The sequence below is a fragment of the Ischnura elegans genome, chromosome 8 (genome assembly GCF_921293095.1).
Source record: "Ischnura elegans chromosome 8, ioIscEleg1.1, whole genome shotgun sequence".
Taxonomy (NCBI): domain Eukaryota; kingdom Metazoa; phylum Arthropoda; class Insecta; order Odonata; family Coenagrionidae; genus Ischnura; species Ischnura elegans.
The window spans coordinates 14,573,114-14,591,666 of NC_060253.1; the positions used below are offsets into that span (position 1 = coordinate 14,573,114).

Here is an 18,553-nt window from a genome sequence, read left to right on the forward strand (position 1 = left end):
ATTAAAGTATTCTACCGATTAGGGCGGGTTTCCATTGAGTACTTAGAAGTATCCTGGCAGTCCCCCTTGCCTTCCCTCTTAATTTCACAGTAAGGCCTTCTTCCTTTCATTCTATCTAATAATCCTATTCTCTTCCTTCCTCTCCCTCGTTTACCCAAAATTCTACCCTCTAACACTGTTTTCAGCATCCCCTCTCTGCTAAGTATCCATCCATACCTTCTGTCTCCTCCGTATCTAATATAAGAGCTGCCTCTCTCACCCACCATGTCCAGCACTTCGTTGTTCCTCCTCCTCTCCGTCCACTTCACCTTCTCTATTCTTCGCCACACCCACATATCGAACGCCTCCAGTCCTTTCTCGTCCTCCTGCCTACGTGTCCACATTTCTTCACTGTAAAGGGCTACACTCCAGATCAGACTCTTCACTAACCTTTTCTTCAAACTCCGTATTGCAGAGCCTAGTGGATTCAAATGTTATTCTACTCTTGGCCAATGTTGTGTAACACTCACCTGAAGCTACAATCCGGAGGTAATGGCATCGATGACCCAGTCCCCGGCTTAGCCAAAGTCATGGGAATTTCTAACATTCAAGGTATTCAGTTGGTTGGTATTCACATCTATTCGAACTCTTGACTCTTAGACCAATAACCATTTTCTAGATCCACTTGGACTCTGGGCTCTTTACTTCGTTGGTAAGGAAAAACCAATGTTTTCAGTAGCCCAAACTCCAATCCTACTGTAGGAAAAACCTCAGTATTTAGAGGTGGCAATTAATATCAATTTAAAAGAAATAAGGATAAAGTTGTCATTAAAAATTAAATTTAATTGAAATGCATGACTGTCTAGGTGAAATTCAGAATGATCATTGTACCATTAAGGTAAGTTGTCGTTGACTCAAAAAAATATTATCAAGAAGTATTGGAAAGTAAAGTAAACAGCAAAGTAAATACCTATGAATAGAACTTATTTAAAGCCTTACACTTTTCAATCTTCGTGAGAATCAAATGCAGTGAAAATGAAATTCCCAATCGGTATGAAGAGCATGGAAAACTGTATTGTAGTTAGCCAATCAAATCTATCAGATCGATCATGCGGTTTTGGATTTTGCAATTTCAATCGTAGTCCCATTCGTAGAATCCGCTACGTACTGCTGCTTTTATTTACATCAACATAATACCCTGCGAGCTCCCTCTAGGATATTTGGCAGACGGCGAAAAATCACCAGCATGGAAGGCAATCCCGTGATGCACATCAAATGGTCGTGAAAATACTATGCGTAATTAAAAAAAGTACCCGTACATTCATGCTGAGGAAGAACTTTCCAGTGATTCCTGAAGTAAATTTAAGCACGGTTAGATCAATAGAGAAATAAAAACAAGCAATAATGATTCGTCCTAGCGAGCGACGCCATAAATTTTATTATTAATTGAGACACCGCTGCTGTCCTTAATAGTACGAGGAGAGGATATCGTATAAGGTTGTAAATTTGGCTTTTTTTTGCCGCCAGGCATTCATAAATGCTACTGCTGTAGGACATACTCATAACCCTAATCTATTTCCCCATCCTGGCTCTGTAATTGCATCTCAGCCCAACTCCTCCACAACTTCAACTATCACCCCTTACGTTAATTCTCCAATCGACCGCAGGATTTCCCGCGGCGCTCCATATGCTCAGCCGGCGATGGTCGTAAATTTTATGGCCCGTTTCCCCACTTCGGCACGGCTTATGAACCCCTTCTTGCCATCGAAATTTCTTTTTTTATATTATTTTTAGGGACTCTTATGAAGCATTACATGCGAAAATTTTGCTCGTCGTTTCTTCTCGCTAAAAAAAACACCTATGAGTTGAAAAGCTTTCATCGACGGTGACTGGCGCGGGATAACTTTGATGAAACTTCCTCGCTACTTAATCTTTCTCATTTTTGCATCTCATTACCAGTGAATATTCCCTCATCATCTTTTCGAAGACTTGAATGCAAAAAAATTTTCAACGATAAATTTTTAATTAATACGAAACTCAGGCCGTCACAACTCTATGGGAATTCTTTTTGCTTCCCAGCAATATTTTTGCTTCAGCGGTTCTATGGCTTTGACGAGAAACTAGAAGAGAAAAGGAAGTTATCGCATAGCTTCCTCGTCGTAACGTCATCATTTTATTTTTACTGGAGCACTGTACACATGCTGATCGCTTGGTGGTCGTTTTCTTGATATGTGAATCCATTGGAGTTTCATCGGTCTGTCCTAAATACAGCTGCAAAAAAATTGTCTAGTGATTATTTAATCCTCGATATCACGAGTATTTTTCCACCCCTTCCAGGCGTTAGCTTCCGGGATCGCTTCAATGATGGCGGAAAAATGACCGTTTCACGCAATCATTTTCCGCTATGGCTTTAGGGATGGAAATCCCATCCCTTTTTCCATCATTCGGCACGCCCCTTTTTCCTTCACCGGTGCAATTTTTCATCAAATTTCCAAAGAAAATATTATCTCTCTTTCATTGGAATGATAGTCTTGTTGTTTTCTTTTTGTAACAGGTCAACCGATGGAATTGATACCAACTATATACTTTTACACCAAAGCCATAAATTTGACAATGGAAGAAAAATATTCAATGAAGGTATTTGACACTGGGTAACATGTTAATTTTACAGCTTTGAGTTTCAAGGCATTAGGTCTTAGTAAACATGCTGAATGTAATTTTCTACTTGCTAAAAGAGAAAATGATGGTTCGAGCGCTCACTCTCTTGATCTTTGAAAGCCTATTTCTTGAATTATTATTGCGGCACGAAAAATATGATCACGGTATTATTTACCTGCTATTTTAAATTTTACCCTCTGTCTATACTTTAATAGTGTTTTATTTCGAGTAGTAAGTGATTAGCACACAGTGTGGGGCTACAAACCTTAATGGATAACATGATTTTTTCTATAAATTGGTTTTTGAGATAAAATGTGTGAACATGGAGGCTTATTCTATTATTACCATTATTACTTCCTTGGAAATAGTATAAATATTAATCGTTCGAAATTGATCCCACTATTGATATTTATATAATGATGCCAATTTCTCTCCATTTTAGCAAATAGCAAGTGGTATCTACCGAGGGTATAAAATATTTCGAATAAAACAAAACTGAGGAAGTTATAGAATAGAATCCTCGATGATTCGGTACCGTAATTACTTACAGTTGAGCCAATTCATAGGTCTTATATCCGAAAAAAAACTGTGCGGTGTCAATCCTTCATCACCACAACCTTTATGAGATCTTATTAAAATAAGAAAATACGCCATCAAAACGTAGGGAAGTAGCCTTCGCGAACCAAGTAGTAGGCGAACCGGATTTCAGTGAATAGTCATCATCATGAAGTGATTTCCTGAGGAATACATTAACATAATGACACGACCGCCGCGAGTTAGACTCAAGAGAACTGTTCGAAGTTTTGAATATCCATGACAACAACCTCATTAGCGAATACCTTTATCCCCCCTTCTTCCCTATTCCCCCCTATGTTTGAACTTTATCTCCCCATCCGTTGCGAAAAAGCGGAGACAATAATTGAAAAACAAGTATAAAATTGCGCCTCATGATGGCCACTATTCATTGATACCCAGGTTTAAAATACTTAAAAATATAGGTGGTATTTGTGAAAAAATATTTGTCTGGAAACCTTAACCATGAAATACCACCGAGTAAAAAAAGGATCAGTAAGTTTTGTAACAAGCAGTGTTAAATCGAATCAACAATTCCTTCTGTTAGGGTGATAGGTAATATTTTACCCATTTTCCGTATCTCTTGGATCTTTGTATTTTCCATATGGGACAACATCAGCCTTAGGTTGGCGTGGAAATAATTAGGCTTAAATTAATGGAATGGAGAGCATTGCAAAGGCACTACTTATTTTATTCTGTAAGCTCTGAATTTTAGTTAATCTAAGAGAAATTCATTGTAAAAGTGACATTTATAAATGAAATAACTTGATGATAAACTGGACTTATTAAAGTTTTATAGCGTGGAATTTCGCTATTCTACCTATTAACATGATATAACTACTATGCTACCTTAGGCATAAGGTGATTCATTATTAACCCTTAGCCGGTGAAGTGCGGTCTGAGAGACCGCTGCGTTTCTAAAATTATGAATATTTTCAAAATTGCTATTACAAAATATCTATAATATTCGTTAGCGTCATAATTTTGTGTAATAAGGACATAGCACTCTTAAAATTCAACGCTCTTATTATTTATTTCTAAAAACTTGCAACTGAACTTGAGTAGCAGTCTGTGAGACCTCACGTCTCTAAATTGTAAATCCAATAAACGTAATGCTGGTGGAAATAATTAAAAAAGTTGTTAAAACAATTCCTAGTAATTTTTCAAGAATAATAATAATAATAAACAATTTATATGGAAGCATTTCAAGTTGCACGTGGATAATTAGTAACTAGTAATCTAGTAACGTGGATAAGTAAGTACTTAATTTAAAAAAAGTACCATAGTAAAAATAATATCTCAAGTGTCTTTGATACCAGTTTTTTATCCTGTTTCAAATAACAACTTTTAATGAAAAGCTGGTTCGTATTTGGAATGCATAATATTAAATATAAGTTGTATAATTGTTGAGAAGTCAAAGAAACATTAAAATAAGCAATGAAAATGACTTTGCAACGTTTAACGAATTTTGTTTTATTGCGGTCTCCCAGACTGCACGTCACTGGTAGTGTATCAAATATTTCACGTCACTGATTAAGGGTTAAATGTATGTTTTGTCCTTTTGTTTTAATTGTGCACGTGAGCGTATACGTTGTTTTGCTAACTCAGAGTTCTCTTTTTTCCCCCAGCCTCTTCTCTGACCTCCGAAGCCTCTCGGGCACCACCTTGATGAATCTGCTGGCTGGCCTCTTCATGGCTCAACTGCTCTACGTGATTGGCGTGGGTGGGGTTCAGGTCAGTGCGCTTGGTGACGTCACTTCCTACCTCCTTTTTCTAAATCACCTGATGGGACGGTATGTGATCCACTTTCGGAAAAGACTCCGCCAACCTCTTAACCATATTGACTTAAATATGTTCCCTCTCTCGCTAACCCTTAATATTCGACTTCTTTCCTGCAATTGCTAACTGCAACTTTACTGCAAGTATTTTAAAAAGTATAAGACCCAGAGTGCATGCTATATAATAATGGTATTATTGGCAAAACCAGCTCACCGTTAATAAGTCTAACAACGAGTTGTTGTTTTGATGAGCTTCTTAGAAGTATGTGAAGGGCTACCTCGTGTATTCTGGTCAAAATCCTATATTGGTGCTTTTTATTGCTGTCGTTTTGGCATTGACGACTGTTTCACTACACTAGAAATCCATTTATACTTAAGCTTACATTGCTTACATTGCTGACTATTTTATACATCTTTCTCAATTCTAAATGAATGTCACCATGATATTGGTTTTAATATTGTCCTTTCTGTATCCCATATGAGCTCATCTGGGATTTTGTATATACTTTGAAGGGAGTCCATTTTTGAGAAAGGAATCATGACAAATTTTTGACATAAAAGTGCCTTCTTTGAACAATTCCTCGCAAGTTTTTGTGCAGTACTCACTGATTGCGTGAATGAAATCTTTCATATACATATTTGTGATATGGAATACACTCAAAATTTTCTTCAAGGTGATTTATAAAGTTTGGGGTTGACATTATATGCAGTTTTTCCATTAATATTTTGTAATTTTTACTAATTATTTTTTAGTTGAGGTAGCATAGAAAGCAGATTTACCCATTTTATTGCATTATTGAAATTCAGTGGTTCAAGATTTGAATCTTAGCTGTGCAATATTCCCTTTGGCATTTTAGCCGGTAAAATGTTATTCCTCAGAAACTGTAGATGTGAGCAGATGCATCAATTTTGTTAATTTTTCGATGATTATAGGTGAAATTCTTTCTCTCATTCATCCATTTAATCATGCATCACAACTTAAGTGTTGTGTCAATTTCGATATTTATCTCAGTCAAAACACAACTTTTATTTTTTCCCATCAGGATCTGAAGCAAGACAATAAAGATAATTAGAGTAACAGTTGCAACGTCTCAATCTCACTAGTGCTTTCACCATCACAGATACTACGTATTATATGTATAAATTTTGCTTTATTTATAAGAAATCTTTGCCCATGCTTTGAATCGTTTTTTTTTCTTCAAGTTCTTCTTTTTGCACTACCAGAGGTAAAACCTGCCGAGTTTTCTTTTCTTTCAGTTTATTTATGCCAAAATGATCACGCCATGACTGCCTATTCTACAATTTTATTTCTCTGCTTTTGATATTTATGTACAGTTTCTATCGTTATTTATATCAATAATTAAATAAATCATTATACATTATAAATCTGGAGGAATCTGCAATACTTCAGGAGGTGGTAGGGGAAACAATGACTGATGCAATAAATGTCAAAATGGATGAGATTGCGCAACCATATTGTCGATACTCGCCCTTAGCTCTCGTTTAATTAAGCTCAAATATTGTTTCAGACAAATACAATCGAACATTTTTGTCCAACGTTAATTATTTAATGTCCTTAAAAATCAAGAGCATTGATTAAAATGTCTGAATGCTCAACAAAATCTATTTTAATTGTTACTGATAAAAATAATTGCGTTGCCGTGGCTACGTAACTAAGGAGTTGCGACCACATGTTTCAATTATTATTTTGAGCTCTTTTTTTGAGCCCTCCCTTGTCAAGCTAAAATCTAAAATCGCTGAACCCCTCCACTTACTTACGTAGGGGTTTTCAATTTTTTGTATTCGCTTGATATAAAGAAAATAAAACATTTCGTACTGTTTTTGAAGTGTTTTTTTGTAATTTCACACGAGTACGATAAAAATGCGTAGTATCATAGTGCTTTAATAGTAATTATGAGTTCTAAATCAATGACTTGCGAGTCCAATTTGTGGAATGTTGAGATGATAGATGAAAAAGTAAATTTTTTTGTATTCCACACGGTTTTAATTTTCAAAGACCCAATCAGTTTCGAAGTTTTCAGTTTATTATCAACAGGTGAACCTATTTATAATGACCTGAAAAGGTCGAAAATAGTTGAGTGTTTTCATTAAAGCCTTATGGAATACAACAAAGTTTGCTTTTTTATCTATCATAATTATAAGGTCATCGATGAAAATGTTTCTTAAAACAATTAATATAAATGGAAGGAACGCTACGTAATATCTAGTGCTTCCGTATGATATAGATAAATATCTTTATTACTTTTTACGTAAAAGCAACAGAAAAATGAAAGCAAACACGACGCTAGTGGAAACACATTACTCCAAGTTTAACAGAAGGATAAGATCACCAATTTCCCTTAATCCGGCATGCCTCAGGAAAGAGTAAGACTTTCATGCCTTACGTCAGCAATAATATAACCGACCTCCTCTCAACTGTCTTAAACAGTTTGCAAAGCTCGTAACTTCCCCCACTTCACTTCCTGTTCTTGAATATGCCTGGGTAATACTTGAACTTTTCCTTAGTGGAAGTCGTATCAACAATTTGGAATGGATATCAGCTCTATTCCATTCGAATTTGAGATTGTTTGTTAGTATTGCATAAATGTAAATGGAAGAGGAAAATTTTGAAGGGGCATAATGATTTTTTAAAATGAATGAAGCATTGGTGCTATGTACTAAATCAGTGGCGTAACTATGGAGAGGGATGAGGGGATATATGATTTCCCCCCCTCCCCAAAGCCTCAGAGAAATTGTCTAGTTTTGACATTAATAACTGCGTCTGCTTAAAGTGAATATTTTAGGGCCAAAATGATGTAAAATGTAATGCCAGGCATGTCATTGTGAAAAAATTATCCTTCGTCGCCACCCCAAGCCATCCCATCCCCCCAAAGAGTATTACTAGTTACGCCACCGTGCTAAATACTCTACCATTTCTCTTTGAAAATAAATCAGAACGAGCGTGATGCGCCCGCTCCCATCCCCCGTTCTTTTCGATGCAGGTCCACAGAGGGATAGGCGCGTTTCTAATTTTAAAATGTAGAAAAAAAAGGCAGGGTCTTATGTACAAATTTAATTGGAATGTTCATGTACAAATTGAGGCCAGAGGACCTCTTTAAACACAACACAGGAAGTAATTACACTATCCTCTGTTAAACGCCCATGATGACTCATACTTACGTATCAACAGGAGACTTGAATGTGGAATCAGCCGCATATTGATACTTAGTTGTTTACTTATCAAACATTCCACCATAACCAAGACAAGAAAACAAAGAAAAGAGGGTGCCAGAGAAAGAGAGACAGAAAATGGTTCGCCATAGACTGAGTACGTGTTGAGTCCAAGACCTTTCTGTGCTAACTTGAAATAATATGTTGAAAGCGCGTTATAATGCAAGAAATATAATGTTTAAAGCGCGTTATATTGCAAAAAATATAATAATCTGAAACTGAATTAGCATCAATTAAATATCCTGAAATAAAGGTTTGCTCTGCACCATGGAGCAAGGGCGTGACGTCAAGATGGCGGATCGCCTCATCTCCTAAGAGAAATATCAAGGGCAATTTTTTAAAACCAGTCTTAGGTAATAATAGCAGTATTTAGGAAGTAAGATATGCCGTCGCATGTTCTCTGATAAATTCTGTACATTTTGGTACCCCATTTGTAGAGTTTGGTTGCGTATAAGTTGAGAAAAAGGTATCTATGCAGTAGAAATATATAAGGAGATATATCTCATGCAATTAAGTCACGGGCGATGGTTTGTCAAGATAAAGTTGATCAATTAGTAACTGTTTTGATACCTATTAGAAAAAGGTTCAATTAAAACATGTTTTGCAAATGAGCAGGGCATTTATCTCGTCTTGTTATCAGGTTTGACAAACATACATATTTGCATCATTTATGATCAATAAAAATACGTAAAAGGTGAAACGATATAGGCTTTAGGCTGCCTACACTTCCTTTTTGTTGCATTACAAATTTTAAATAGCGTCAATAGTTTACCAATTGTTTTACTTTTGTGTTGAGGGTCAGGGGGCTTCAACCTTTTTCATTGCAATGGCCGAAAATCTATTCCACATCGTCCGGAGGGTCACAATGCTCCACGTCACTTTACCAACACTTAAATAAAATAAATAAAATAAAAATTCGAAGTGCAATGATCTTTATTGGTTAAGAATCAATCAATGAGATTTTTCTGTTTTTTTTTTCTTTTGACGAGTTAATCGATATTTGGTTTTATTTTTTGTAGTTGCGATAGACATTTTTTTAGCCACCAGGGGCTACAAGAAATTAGCCGGCGCGCCACTGAATGAGGGGATTTTTATGCTCCCTTACAAACGTTATCACGTTTTGCCTGATACTAATTTTTGATGACGAAGATGTTTTTAAATTTTAAGAAGACTAAGAGTACATTCGCATTTATAAATAAATTGTTTTATTACTCCAAAAAATAAATAAAAAGTACAGAATAGAATTAATTACATGAAAAGGAGTAACTTTAGGTAGCCATTAAGGACAACCTGTTTTATGGCTACCATCATTTACATAGGGTCATGCTGACATATAAACATTTTAGGCAGAGAATTTGAATTGAAGTAAGTACGTGCATGTATTGCATGGTATTATGTCAAAGAAAAACATCCTCCATACTTTGCATTCTAAACAACCAAGACTGTATATTTTTCATAATTACGTTAATATTTTTTGCTTTCAGACATGAATCAGGTTATAAGTTATACACTTTTGGGCCTATAAACAAGACACAACGTTTATACAGCGTAAGGTTTGGCCTTGGTAAAGTAATACGTGATCTTTGTAGGGTGAAGGAAGGACGGTTGTATAATTACAACCCGGTATTTCCTCTTTTCATGAAAAATCGACGTAAAACCTTGTAAAAAAAGATATCTCAAGGGAAGCAAACCTATGCCACAAAATAAAGGAAAGGAACTTTCAAGACAGATCTTTTAAAATTACTCTAGTAAGCCTTTTTTGCAGTACAACAATGGATCTTATAGAATTTTTATAAGCTGCACCCCAACTAAATACACCGTAGTTTAGCCTGGTATTTACTAGAGCGTTATAAATGAGTTTCAAAAAATATGTTTGGCGTTTATTACGGATGAAATAAAAATTAGACGAGCGTGATGCACGCGCTCCCAGCGGGCTTCCCCCGCTATTTTCAATGCAGGTCCAAAGAGGCGCGTTTCTAATTTTATAATGTAGAAAAAAAGGCAGGGTCTTATGTGCAAATTTAATTGGAATGTTCATGTACAAATTGAGGCCAGAGGACCTCTTTAAACACAACAAAGGAAGTAATTACACTATCCTCTGTTAAACGCACATGATGACTCATACTTACGTATCAACAGGAGACTTGAATGTGGAATCAGCCGCATTTTGATAAAAGTTATTTAAAGAATGCGAGATATTGTTGCATATGAACAAATGTATCAGTTTGTGCACCGTTAACGTCAGGAATATTGACAGTTTTTTTTGTTTTTTCTTGTTTTTTTTTAATTATTTAAAAACCAAATGTAGTAAACAATAGCAATATTTAGGAAGTAAAATATGCCATCGCATGTTCTCTAATAAATTCTGTGCATTTTGGTATCTCATTTGTAGAGTTTGGTTGCGTATAAGTTGAGAAAAAGGTATCTATACAGTAGAAATAATATAGAAGATATAGTTTGCCTCATACTATTTGCAACATTTTCAACATGTTGACGCCATTTTAAACACTCATCCAGGGTTAGTCCAAGATACTTGGAACTAGGCATTGAAGTTAATTACTCGCTGTCTCTTGGCGTGCAATTTCAGTTGTTTTATGGCATCTTGGAATCCGGCCCGACGACACGTTGAGGAGCACCTACGCTTCGAGGCATTTCCTTGCGCTCCATAAAACCATCTGTTGAGAAATAGACGCTATTTTCCTCCTTTAGAGCCTCCCGCGTTAGATCATGCTTTCTCGTGATTGCGACGTTTAGCTCATCAAAAGAAACTCTCTCTCTCTCTCTCTCTCCCAGCCCTTACACCCACATTCCAATTAGAGTCGCGTTAAGTTTCTTAAGAGATGATACCGGTGCTTTTAATAAGGCACAGTGCTTTTGGGAAAGAGTTGAACGCCCGAATGAACTGAAGTTTTTAGCTTTTTTGACTAAGGGAGGCAAAGTGTGTGAAAAGGGAAGAGAAACAGTGTGGAATTCATATCGTTTTTCTAAGACTCGTCAAGTGGCGTGGGAGAAAGAAGTTTTTTTTTAACGTCCATTCTCTTCAGCTTTCACATTTTTTTCTTTCAAAATTTTGAAACTATTTCATTAAGGCTTGATTATCATGAGGTTATTGTCCTAATAGTCCTTTTTGCGGGTTGTAATAAAAATCTCCTCCCGTACTGAGACGTGCAGAACAGTGGCGTAGCCAGGAATTCCGTTCTGGGGGGGGAGTCCCAATCCAGGGGAAGGGGAAATTTTTGAAAAACAGGGTACTAAGAAATGGGTTTTAAACTATTTTAACACTTTTTATTATCGAAAAAACTCCATTCGTTAAAGAAATGTTTTGAAAATTCATGATTTTTCAATATTTTGTTTTCTTTTATGAAGGAAAATGATTGCGTTTTTATATTTCGATATACTATAATATTTTATGTAAAAAATATTTTTTCAGGTACACGAAAAAGTGTACAATCCATGTCAATCAAAAAGGAAGAAATATGGATTGTTTTAAAGGAAAAGCTGTGATGAAACGAACTCTTTGATTTCATACGCATTGGTAACGCTTCAATTTTTTTCATACAAAATTAAAGGAATAAGCAATAAGCAAAGTCCCATTTAAAATAAAAATCTTGATTGTTATTATTTTAGAATTATTAAAAATACCCAAACTAGTCACCTTGTACTGTTTCAGTATTTGTTTTGGCGACTTATGTCCACCTAAAGACTGAATATTTACGCCAATATATGATTTATAATTTCTCAACCTCCAAATAAAGTAGCTAACATTCACAGCAAAAATTGAAGTTTATTGCTAATAACCTGTGTATAAATCAAGGCCTGGTTACCATACCCTCCTCAACCTGCAAATCACATAAAATGTATGTAGTTTTCGCTCTTGGCTTTCATAAGTCTTATCGTGTATCTTTAGACTTGGATAAATATCTCATCAAACTGTCTAACATATTAGTAGCCTATAGTATTCTATGAAATTAAGTTTTTTTCTCGGAAAATTTTCAATTATTCATTATAATGTCTAATTACACAGGCCAACAATGAAAAAACTTCACTGAAAATACCTTATTCTTATGTTTTTAAAGTTGCTGAATCCAAATATGATGGTTTTAAAGTTGTATCACCCATTATTTATTCACATTTTACAGTTAAATTTATGAAATCAAGCAATGTTTTTAGAATTTAACAGCTTTTTTATAGTTTAATAAAATTGAAAAAGTAGGTCTAATGAACGAAGATAATGGGGATTACTGTTGGTACTTCACCGAGAAGTTCAGCAAGCGATTCATCGCAGAAAAAGCTACACAAGAAGCTTAAAGGAAAAAAGGGAAAGAAAATTTAGACCAATTCCACTTGACTATTGAACTCTGTATTATCACGTTGTAGTAAATACAAACAATTTTATCACGATGTAGTGAACAGTTAATACAAACAATTTTATGATATAACACAGTGTTTCATTGATTTCCCTGTATACCGGGGAATATGGGGTATATGTATATGGGGTATATGTATATGGGGTATTAGACTAAATGTTAAATACATATTGCTTGGAAACTATGGGTTATACAATAAAACTAAGGCCAGGTTTGGACTCGGTACATAAAAATCTATAAAGATCAGCTATTCAAATAAAAGAAGTTTTCAAGCAAAATTTTTTGATGGCATGTGTTATTAAAATATATCTTCCATGAGGGAGCATGGAAGCCTAATGGGTAGAGGTATTTCCTGCTGATCCAGGGGGCCTGGGTTCAAATCATGGATGAAGCCTTCGGAAACTTTCAAACAAAAACCTCGATGAGCGAGGTGGTTCAGGGAAAGAAACTGCCCCCCCAAACCCTATATGTGTAAAGTTCACAGGATGTGGCCTAGTATGGGGTGAGCTCTACCCTCATCTGACCAAGCCAACCTTCGGGTTGAATCATTGACAGTGAGTTAGTGACCTCCTGCGAAATAAAAATGCTAGCATACAATTTTTTAGTATCATAGAGATCATTTAGATGGTAGACCAATGAAATAAACTTAGAATAAGACCTTATTCATTAACTACGTTTGATATCTTTGCAATGTTTCCAATGGTGGGAAACTACTCTCTGATGTACTCAGTACATTTCCGACCATGTTTCGACAACTCGTGGTCCTACGAAGTAAATTCTCATGTGCTAAAAAATTCCTACGATAATTGAACTCTTGTGAAATTCCTTTTTTCCTTGCCTTAACGAGTCTTTGAGATAAAATCATCTGGGGCATTTTTTTGCTCATTGTTGTAGCTTGGCAAACTATTCCTTCAGTACCTTTGTGTCCTACTTTTTATTGTTTAACTCATTTGCCTGAGAGAGGGTTAACATCTGCATAATACCCCACGAGCGGCATCAAGGGTTTTCGGCAGGTCAGTGCATACGTCGTTTGAGACATGGGTAGGCTTTGAAAAAAAACTTTTTAGAACATTTATCTAGGTTACTGGTTACACTATCTCCTCGTTCATTCTTTAGAGAAGTAACCATTGTACTAAATAATTTTTGTACCTCTCTCATATATATATGTGACCAGAAGGATTAGGGATTTCGTTCAAATAATCGCGTGACACTTAAGTTTCGAAATCATTTAATGTATCTTGTAGAACTCTCTTGTATCACTTTCCAATTTTTTATAATTATCGTATATTTGTTGTTATTTCTAGCTTTTAAAATAATATTCTTTAACTCACTTTTAAAGTTCGGTGAATTCGTCGTTTGGTACGTGGATAGTCTTTGAAAAAACTTTTTTAGGACATTTATCTAGTTTGCTGGTTACACTATCTCCTCGTTCATTCTTTAGAGAAGTAACCGTTGTACTACATAATTTTTTGTACCTCTCATATATATGTTACCAGAAGGCTTAGTGCTTTTCCTTCAAATAATCGCCTGACGCTTAAGTTTCGAAATCATTAAATGCACCTCTTAGAATTCCCTCTGTATCACTTTTCGATTTTTAAAATAATTATCGTATATTTATTATTATTTCTGGCTTTAAAAAATAATATTAATCAATTAATTTTAACTGGGTCGTATTCGATTTTAAGTTTTCTTGGAGTTACAAATAATTTCGCGAAACTAATAGCAATTTCTTGAAATCAAATGCTAAATTTCTTGAAATAACTGAATTGCTTATACCATTTATAAAAATGAATAATTTAAAATTATGCAACGACCGCCAAAAAGTAGTTTGTAGAGGGCAGTTAGAACTTTTACAAATGTTTAATGACCAGGACAACGCTCTCACAAACGAATTCATTTACTCACCTTTTTCCCCTATTCTGGCATCCGTTTCAAAATTAATCTCTTCTTCCGTTAAGTTAGGTTACAAAAATAAGATAATAATTTACGGCTGATAATAATGATTATTCATCGAAACTCATGTCGCTTTATAAAAATTGTGATAAAAGCAATAGCTATCAGTACAAGAAGTCGTATTAACGATGAGGTAAGGTGAGGAAGCCATGGGAAAAAATGATGAGTAGATATTTTGCGCAGATTTTTAGGCGTGGCTTCCCCCTCCTGTGAAAGCATTGTGTGCATGTATGACTGGGGCTGGAAACTTTTCCATCGGACTCTTTCGCTCGATTGGCTTCGGAAACTTCTCATCAAGAGAACTTTTTGCAATTATGTGCTCCTTCCAGTGACCCTCCGAATCCGTTCTCCGAAACTATCATAATCTCCTGTCCTTGACCTTTCACCCGTTCCCTTCTTTTGGCCTCCTCGAATGGGAAAGAAAAGCTGCCTCTACCATTCCACAAAACTCACGCCTATCATCGCCGATTTGTACTTCTACCCCTAGGTCGCTAGTCTCACCATCCATATTTTTAAGCTCTTCGCTTCAATTTTTTACCTTGTGGGAATCCTTACTTTTTCTTCAGTATACGTTATTTCACAGAGTTAAGTAGTGCATCTAAACTTTTTAGGCAACGTTTTCCGTTGTCGAAATGTAAGTACTATCCATTAAAATAATAAAATTATTTGAAAAAATTACGCGGTGGAGCTGTTTATGTTGGAGCAATTTTATATTTCTGTTTTCACTCACTCTGTGATTTCACGCGAGGGCTGATTTGTATAGGTGAGGGTCGACCTCATCTCGAGCTAAGTCAAAGGAGGGTAAATTTCACACAATCAGGGCAAGAGGGCCAATTCCACTCCCTGGTATACCTCGCATTTCGCATTGTCTTCTCGTCACACCAGAGCCTTTTTTCAGTTCAAATAAGAAAGAATTTCCAATATAGGCATGTTAACATATTCTAAGAGGAAGAAATACATGTACACATGAGTCTCTTCTTAATTGGACTCCAAATGGGTATCACATCAAGATATTAAAAAAATATTTTTCCTCTTTGATTGGAAGAATCACCTCCCAGTTTTTAAATATGACATTATTAACAGTAAAAATAATTGCCTTAAAGAATGAAAACTATTTAAAAAGTGAAACATCAGCTATTAACTAAATATTTTGGTTAAAATGTCAGATTTATCGAATTTTTAAGGATAAAAATAAGCTGTCAGTCATCTGTATGCATTGATTCTTCCTCAGTCAAAAAAGGAATTGGAATTAACATATCATCATGATCATTTTTCAAAATATTTATCAATGATGTTACTAAGGTAATCCCGTGCTTTAGTTCTTAATTATTAAGAAGAAAATCGTTTAATAAAGCTAAGTACGATTCTGACATTTACTTTTTAACTTTTCAATGTGTGGTTCACTATACTTACGGCTGAAATTCATACGATTTTAATAGGTAGAAAATATTCTTTTGTTTCCTTTCATAATAGAGAATCTCTCATAAGAAAGACAACATATATATAAAAGAGGATGTCCATTTGTCTTTCCGCTATGGATTTCCTTAAAGATGCACTGATCGCAACCATAGTTAGAACGTAGGTGCATCTTATGCTCACAAAATCCGTAATGCTGCCTCTGGTTGTGCCCAACACGTCCTTTTCTCGTTTCCTTTTGTTACATCACGTAATAAAACTTCTGTGGTTGACATCCTGCCGTGTAGGAACAACACTTGACACTATGAAAGGGCAAATTAATATTAAGGATTCTACACTTAACTATAAATCCTATCGGTGCAAACCTTTTTGCTGGGATATGCGTTCACACGACTCTTTTGGTCTACTCACGTAGGGACACACATAATGATCAATGTTGTGGAGTGGCGTATAAACTGATCCCATTCGCGGTGTACGGAAATCGTATTTTCCATTGATTGACGTTACTTATGTATACCATCATATTACCTGCTTTGTTCCTTTACCTAAAAATCCTGCCATGTGCCCGTGAATTCTAAGTTTCCCACTTCTCTGGGAACTATACTTCCGGAGCAACGCTGTGTGGCCTGCTAGTGTATCAATATTCACTCATTATATAAATATTTTATTGGTTAGCAGAAAGTAAATTTATCGTGGTGGAGTATGTGTCAGTACATCCTTCTCACTTCCTCCACGCTGAAAATGACATGAGCTCACGGTCGCCTCCTTGACAAACCGATGCTTTTTAGAACGCAAATGTGTTCGGTTTTATTTCACCCTAAATATGTATTTGCTAAGACACTTATAAGACGCCTAGTGTAATTTTTATGAGTTCTAACTATAGTCTATTCACTTAATACCTGCAGGTGAGCTTTCGTGAGAGCCCGGACACTATCGGATGGCTTCGCTGATAGGGGAGGTGTAGTACCGAGAGAGAGAGGAGGAGCGAACATAACGTTGCCAAATGTACATAGCCGCCCTAGCTTGTCACTGAAAACGTGTGAGTCATAGGTGGCCACAGGTATTTTGGTTCCGGCGCCGAGACAATATACCTACTCATTTGGAAGGCATTGGCGGTGATCCTTTCACATTAGCCTATGACATTGTCAGCTACCGCGCTGAATGAGGCACCGTTGTTGAAAGACATACTTAGTCTCAAACAAGGAGAACGCGTGAGGTTTAGCAACACTGCTCCACCAGCAGATTCAAGATGCTCACTCGGCGAAATTCGGAGAGCGACTCGCTGAGGCCACGCCTACTGTTTGCTGATTGGCAAAAGCAAAATCACATGTCGAGAAACTTTCCCTCCCCTCATCTCCACTTGCTTTGGCCACACCAGCCCACCGGCAAAGATAAAATGAACAGAGTGTAACCGGTGTCTATTCCTCCCGAGTACTATTTCTGAGGAGCCTCCTCTGATTCCCTCTTTCTTTTTCTCTCCATTCCAAACAGGACCCTGACTTGTGTTCTGCTCTGTCGCTGTCGCTGCAGTACGTGCGCTTGACTGTCCTCTGCTGGCTGACGGCCTCCGCCCATCACATGCACGCCACCTTCCGGGATGGTGTGGTGGTTCGCTCTTGGCCCGTGGCTCGCGAGGGGAGGCTCTCGGCCTCCTTCCTGCGCTACAGCCTCTTCGGCTGGGGCGCGCCGCTCCTGTGCCTCGCGGCCTCCGCCATCCTGCAGGCGGCACACGACGCCTCCCTGGGCCCCAGCCACCCCCACCACCGCAACCGAATGCTCTATCGACGCAGGCACTACCCGCACCTACCGGACGGCATACACCACCACGAGGCGCTCATCTTGGGGACCAAGGTGAGTTCTCGATGAATAGCAACTAACAACTTTATCGATGGCTACGTTCTAACAACACGTATCTCAAAATGTTGCCGGTCTGACTTAATACTGCCTATACTTACCAAGTAGGCTTTTGCGGAGGTTATGATGATATTTAAAGATTTTTCCGGGTATTCTTCCGCGTTTATCCATTTTTTAGGACAATATTTCGCCAACGTTCCAGTTGGCTTCCAATCAGGCGTCGACTTTGACAACGCCTCTCTTTTGAACAAAGAAGGCCGGTACTACCCGAGAATAATCAGGGAGGCAATTGAAATCGCCAAAACAACAAAGAACTTCAACCGTGACGACGGCTACAATCTCGCCAGCGCGTGGAAAAGGGTCTTCAAAGATCCTGACCAATCAGGGCACACCTCCACAAAAAAGGCGGCAAACGGGGTGTACATAAGATGAACAACTTTCTGCATCGACACTTCAGTGGATCTGAGGAAGCCAACTGGAACGTTGGCGAAATATTGTCCTACAAAATGGATAAACGCGGAAGAATACCCGGAAAAATCACTAAATATCATACTGCCTATACTGTTCACAAAAAATAAAATTCAAGCAAAAAAACAACCCTTTGTTTGCAAATGTATGCTTCTTGTTCAGTGCTATGTATTTTTGATTTTTAAATTCAATTATAATTTTATGAAAAATACTTCAAAGGATGAAGTTCGCTATGAAAAAATATTTGACTTAGCCGGGATTCGAACCCGGATCTCC

At 36.8% G+C, this 18,553-nt stretch overlaps 1 protein-coding gene across 1 annotated transcript in view; it reads left to right on the plus strand.

The window, feature by feature from the left end:
• LOC124163930 overlaps positions 1 to 18,553 on the plus strand; it is a 286,595-nt gene that overhangs the window by 257,786 nt on the left and 10,256 nt on the right. The window contains exons 3-4 of the mRNA XM_046541044.1: positions 4,839 to 4,944; positions 17,447 to 17,806. Of these exons, the coding sequence (XP_046397000.1) occupies positions 4,839 to 4,944; positions 17,447 to 17,806 (466 nt within the window). The remainder of the gene's footprint in view (positions 1 to 4,838; positions 4,945 to 17,446; positions 17,807 to 18,553) is intronic.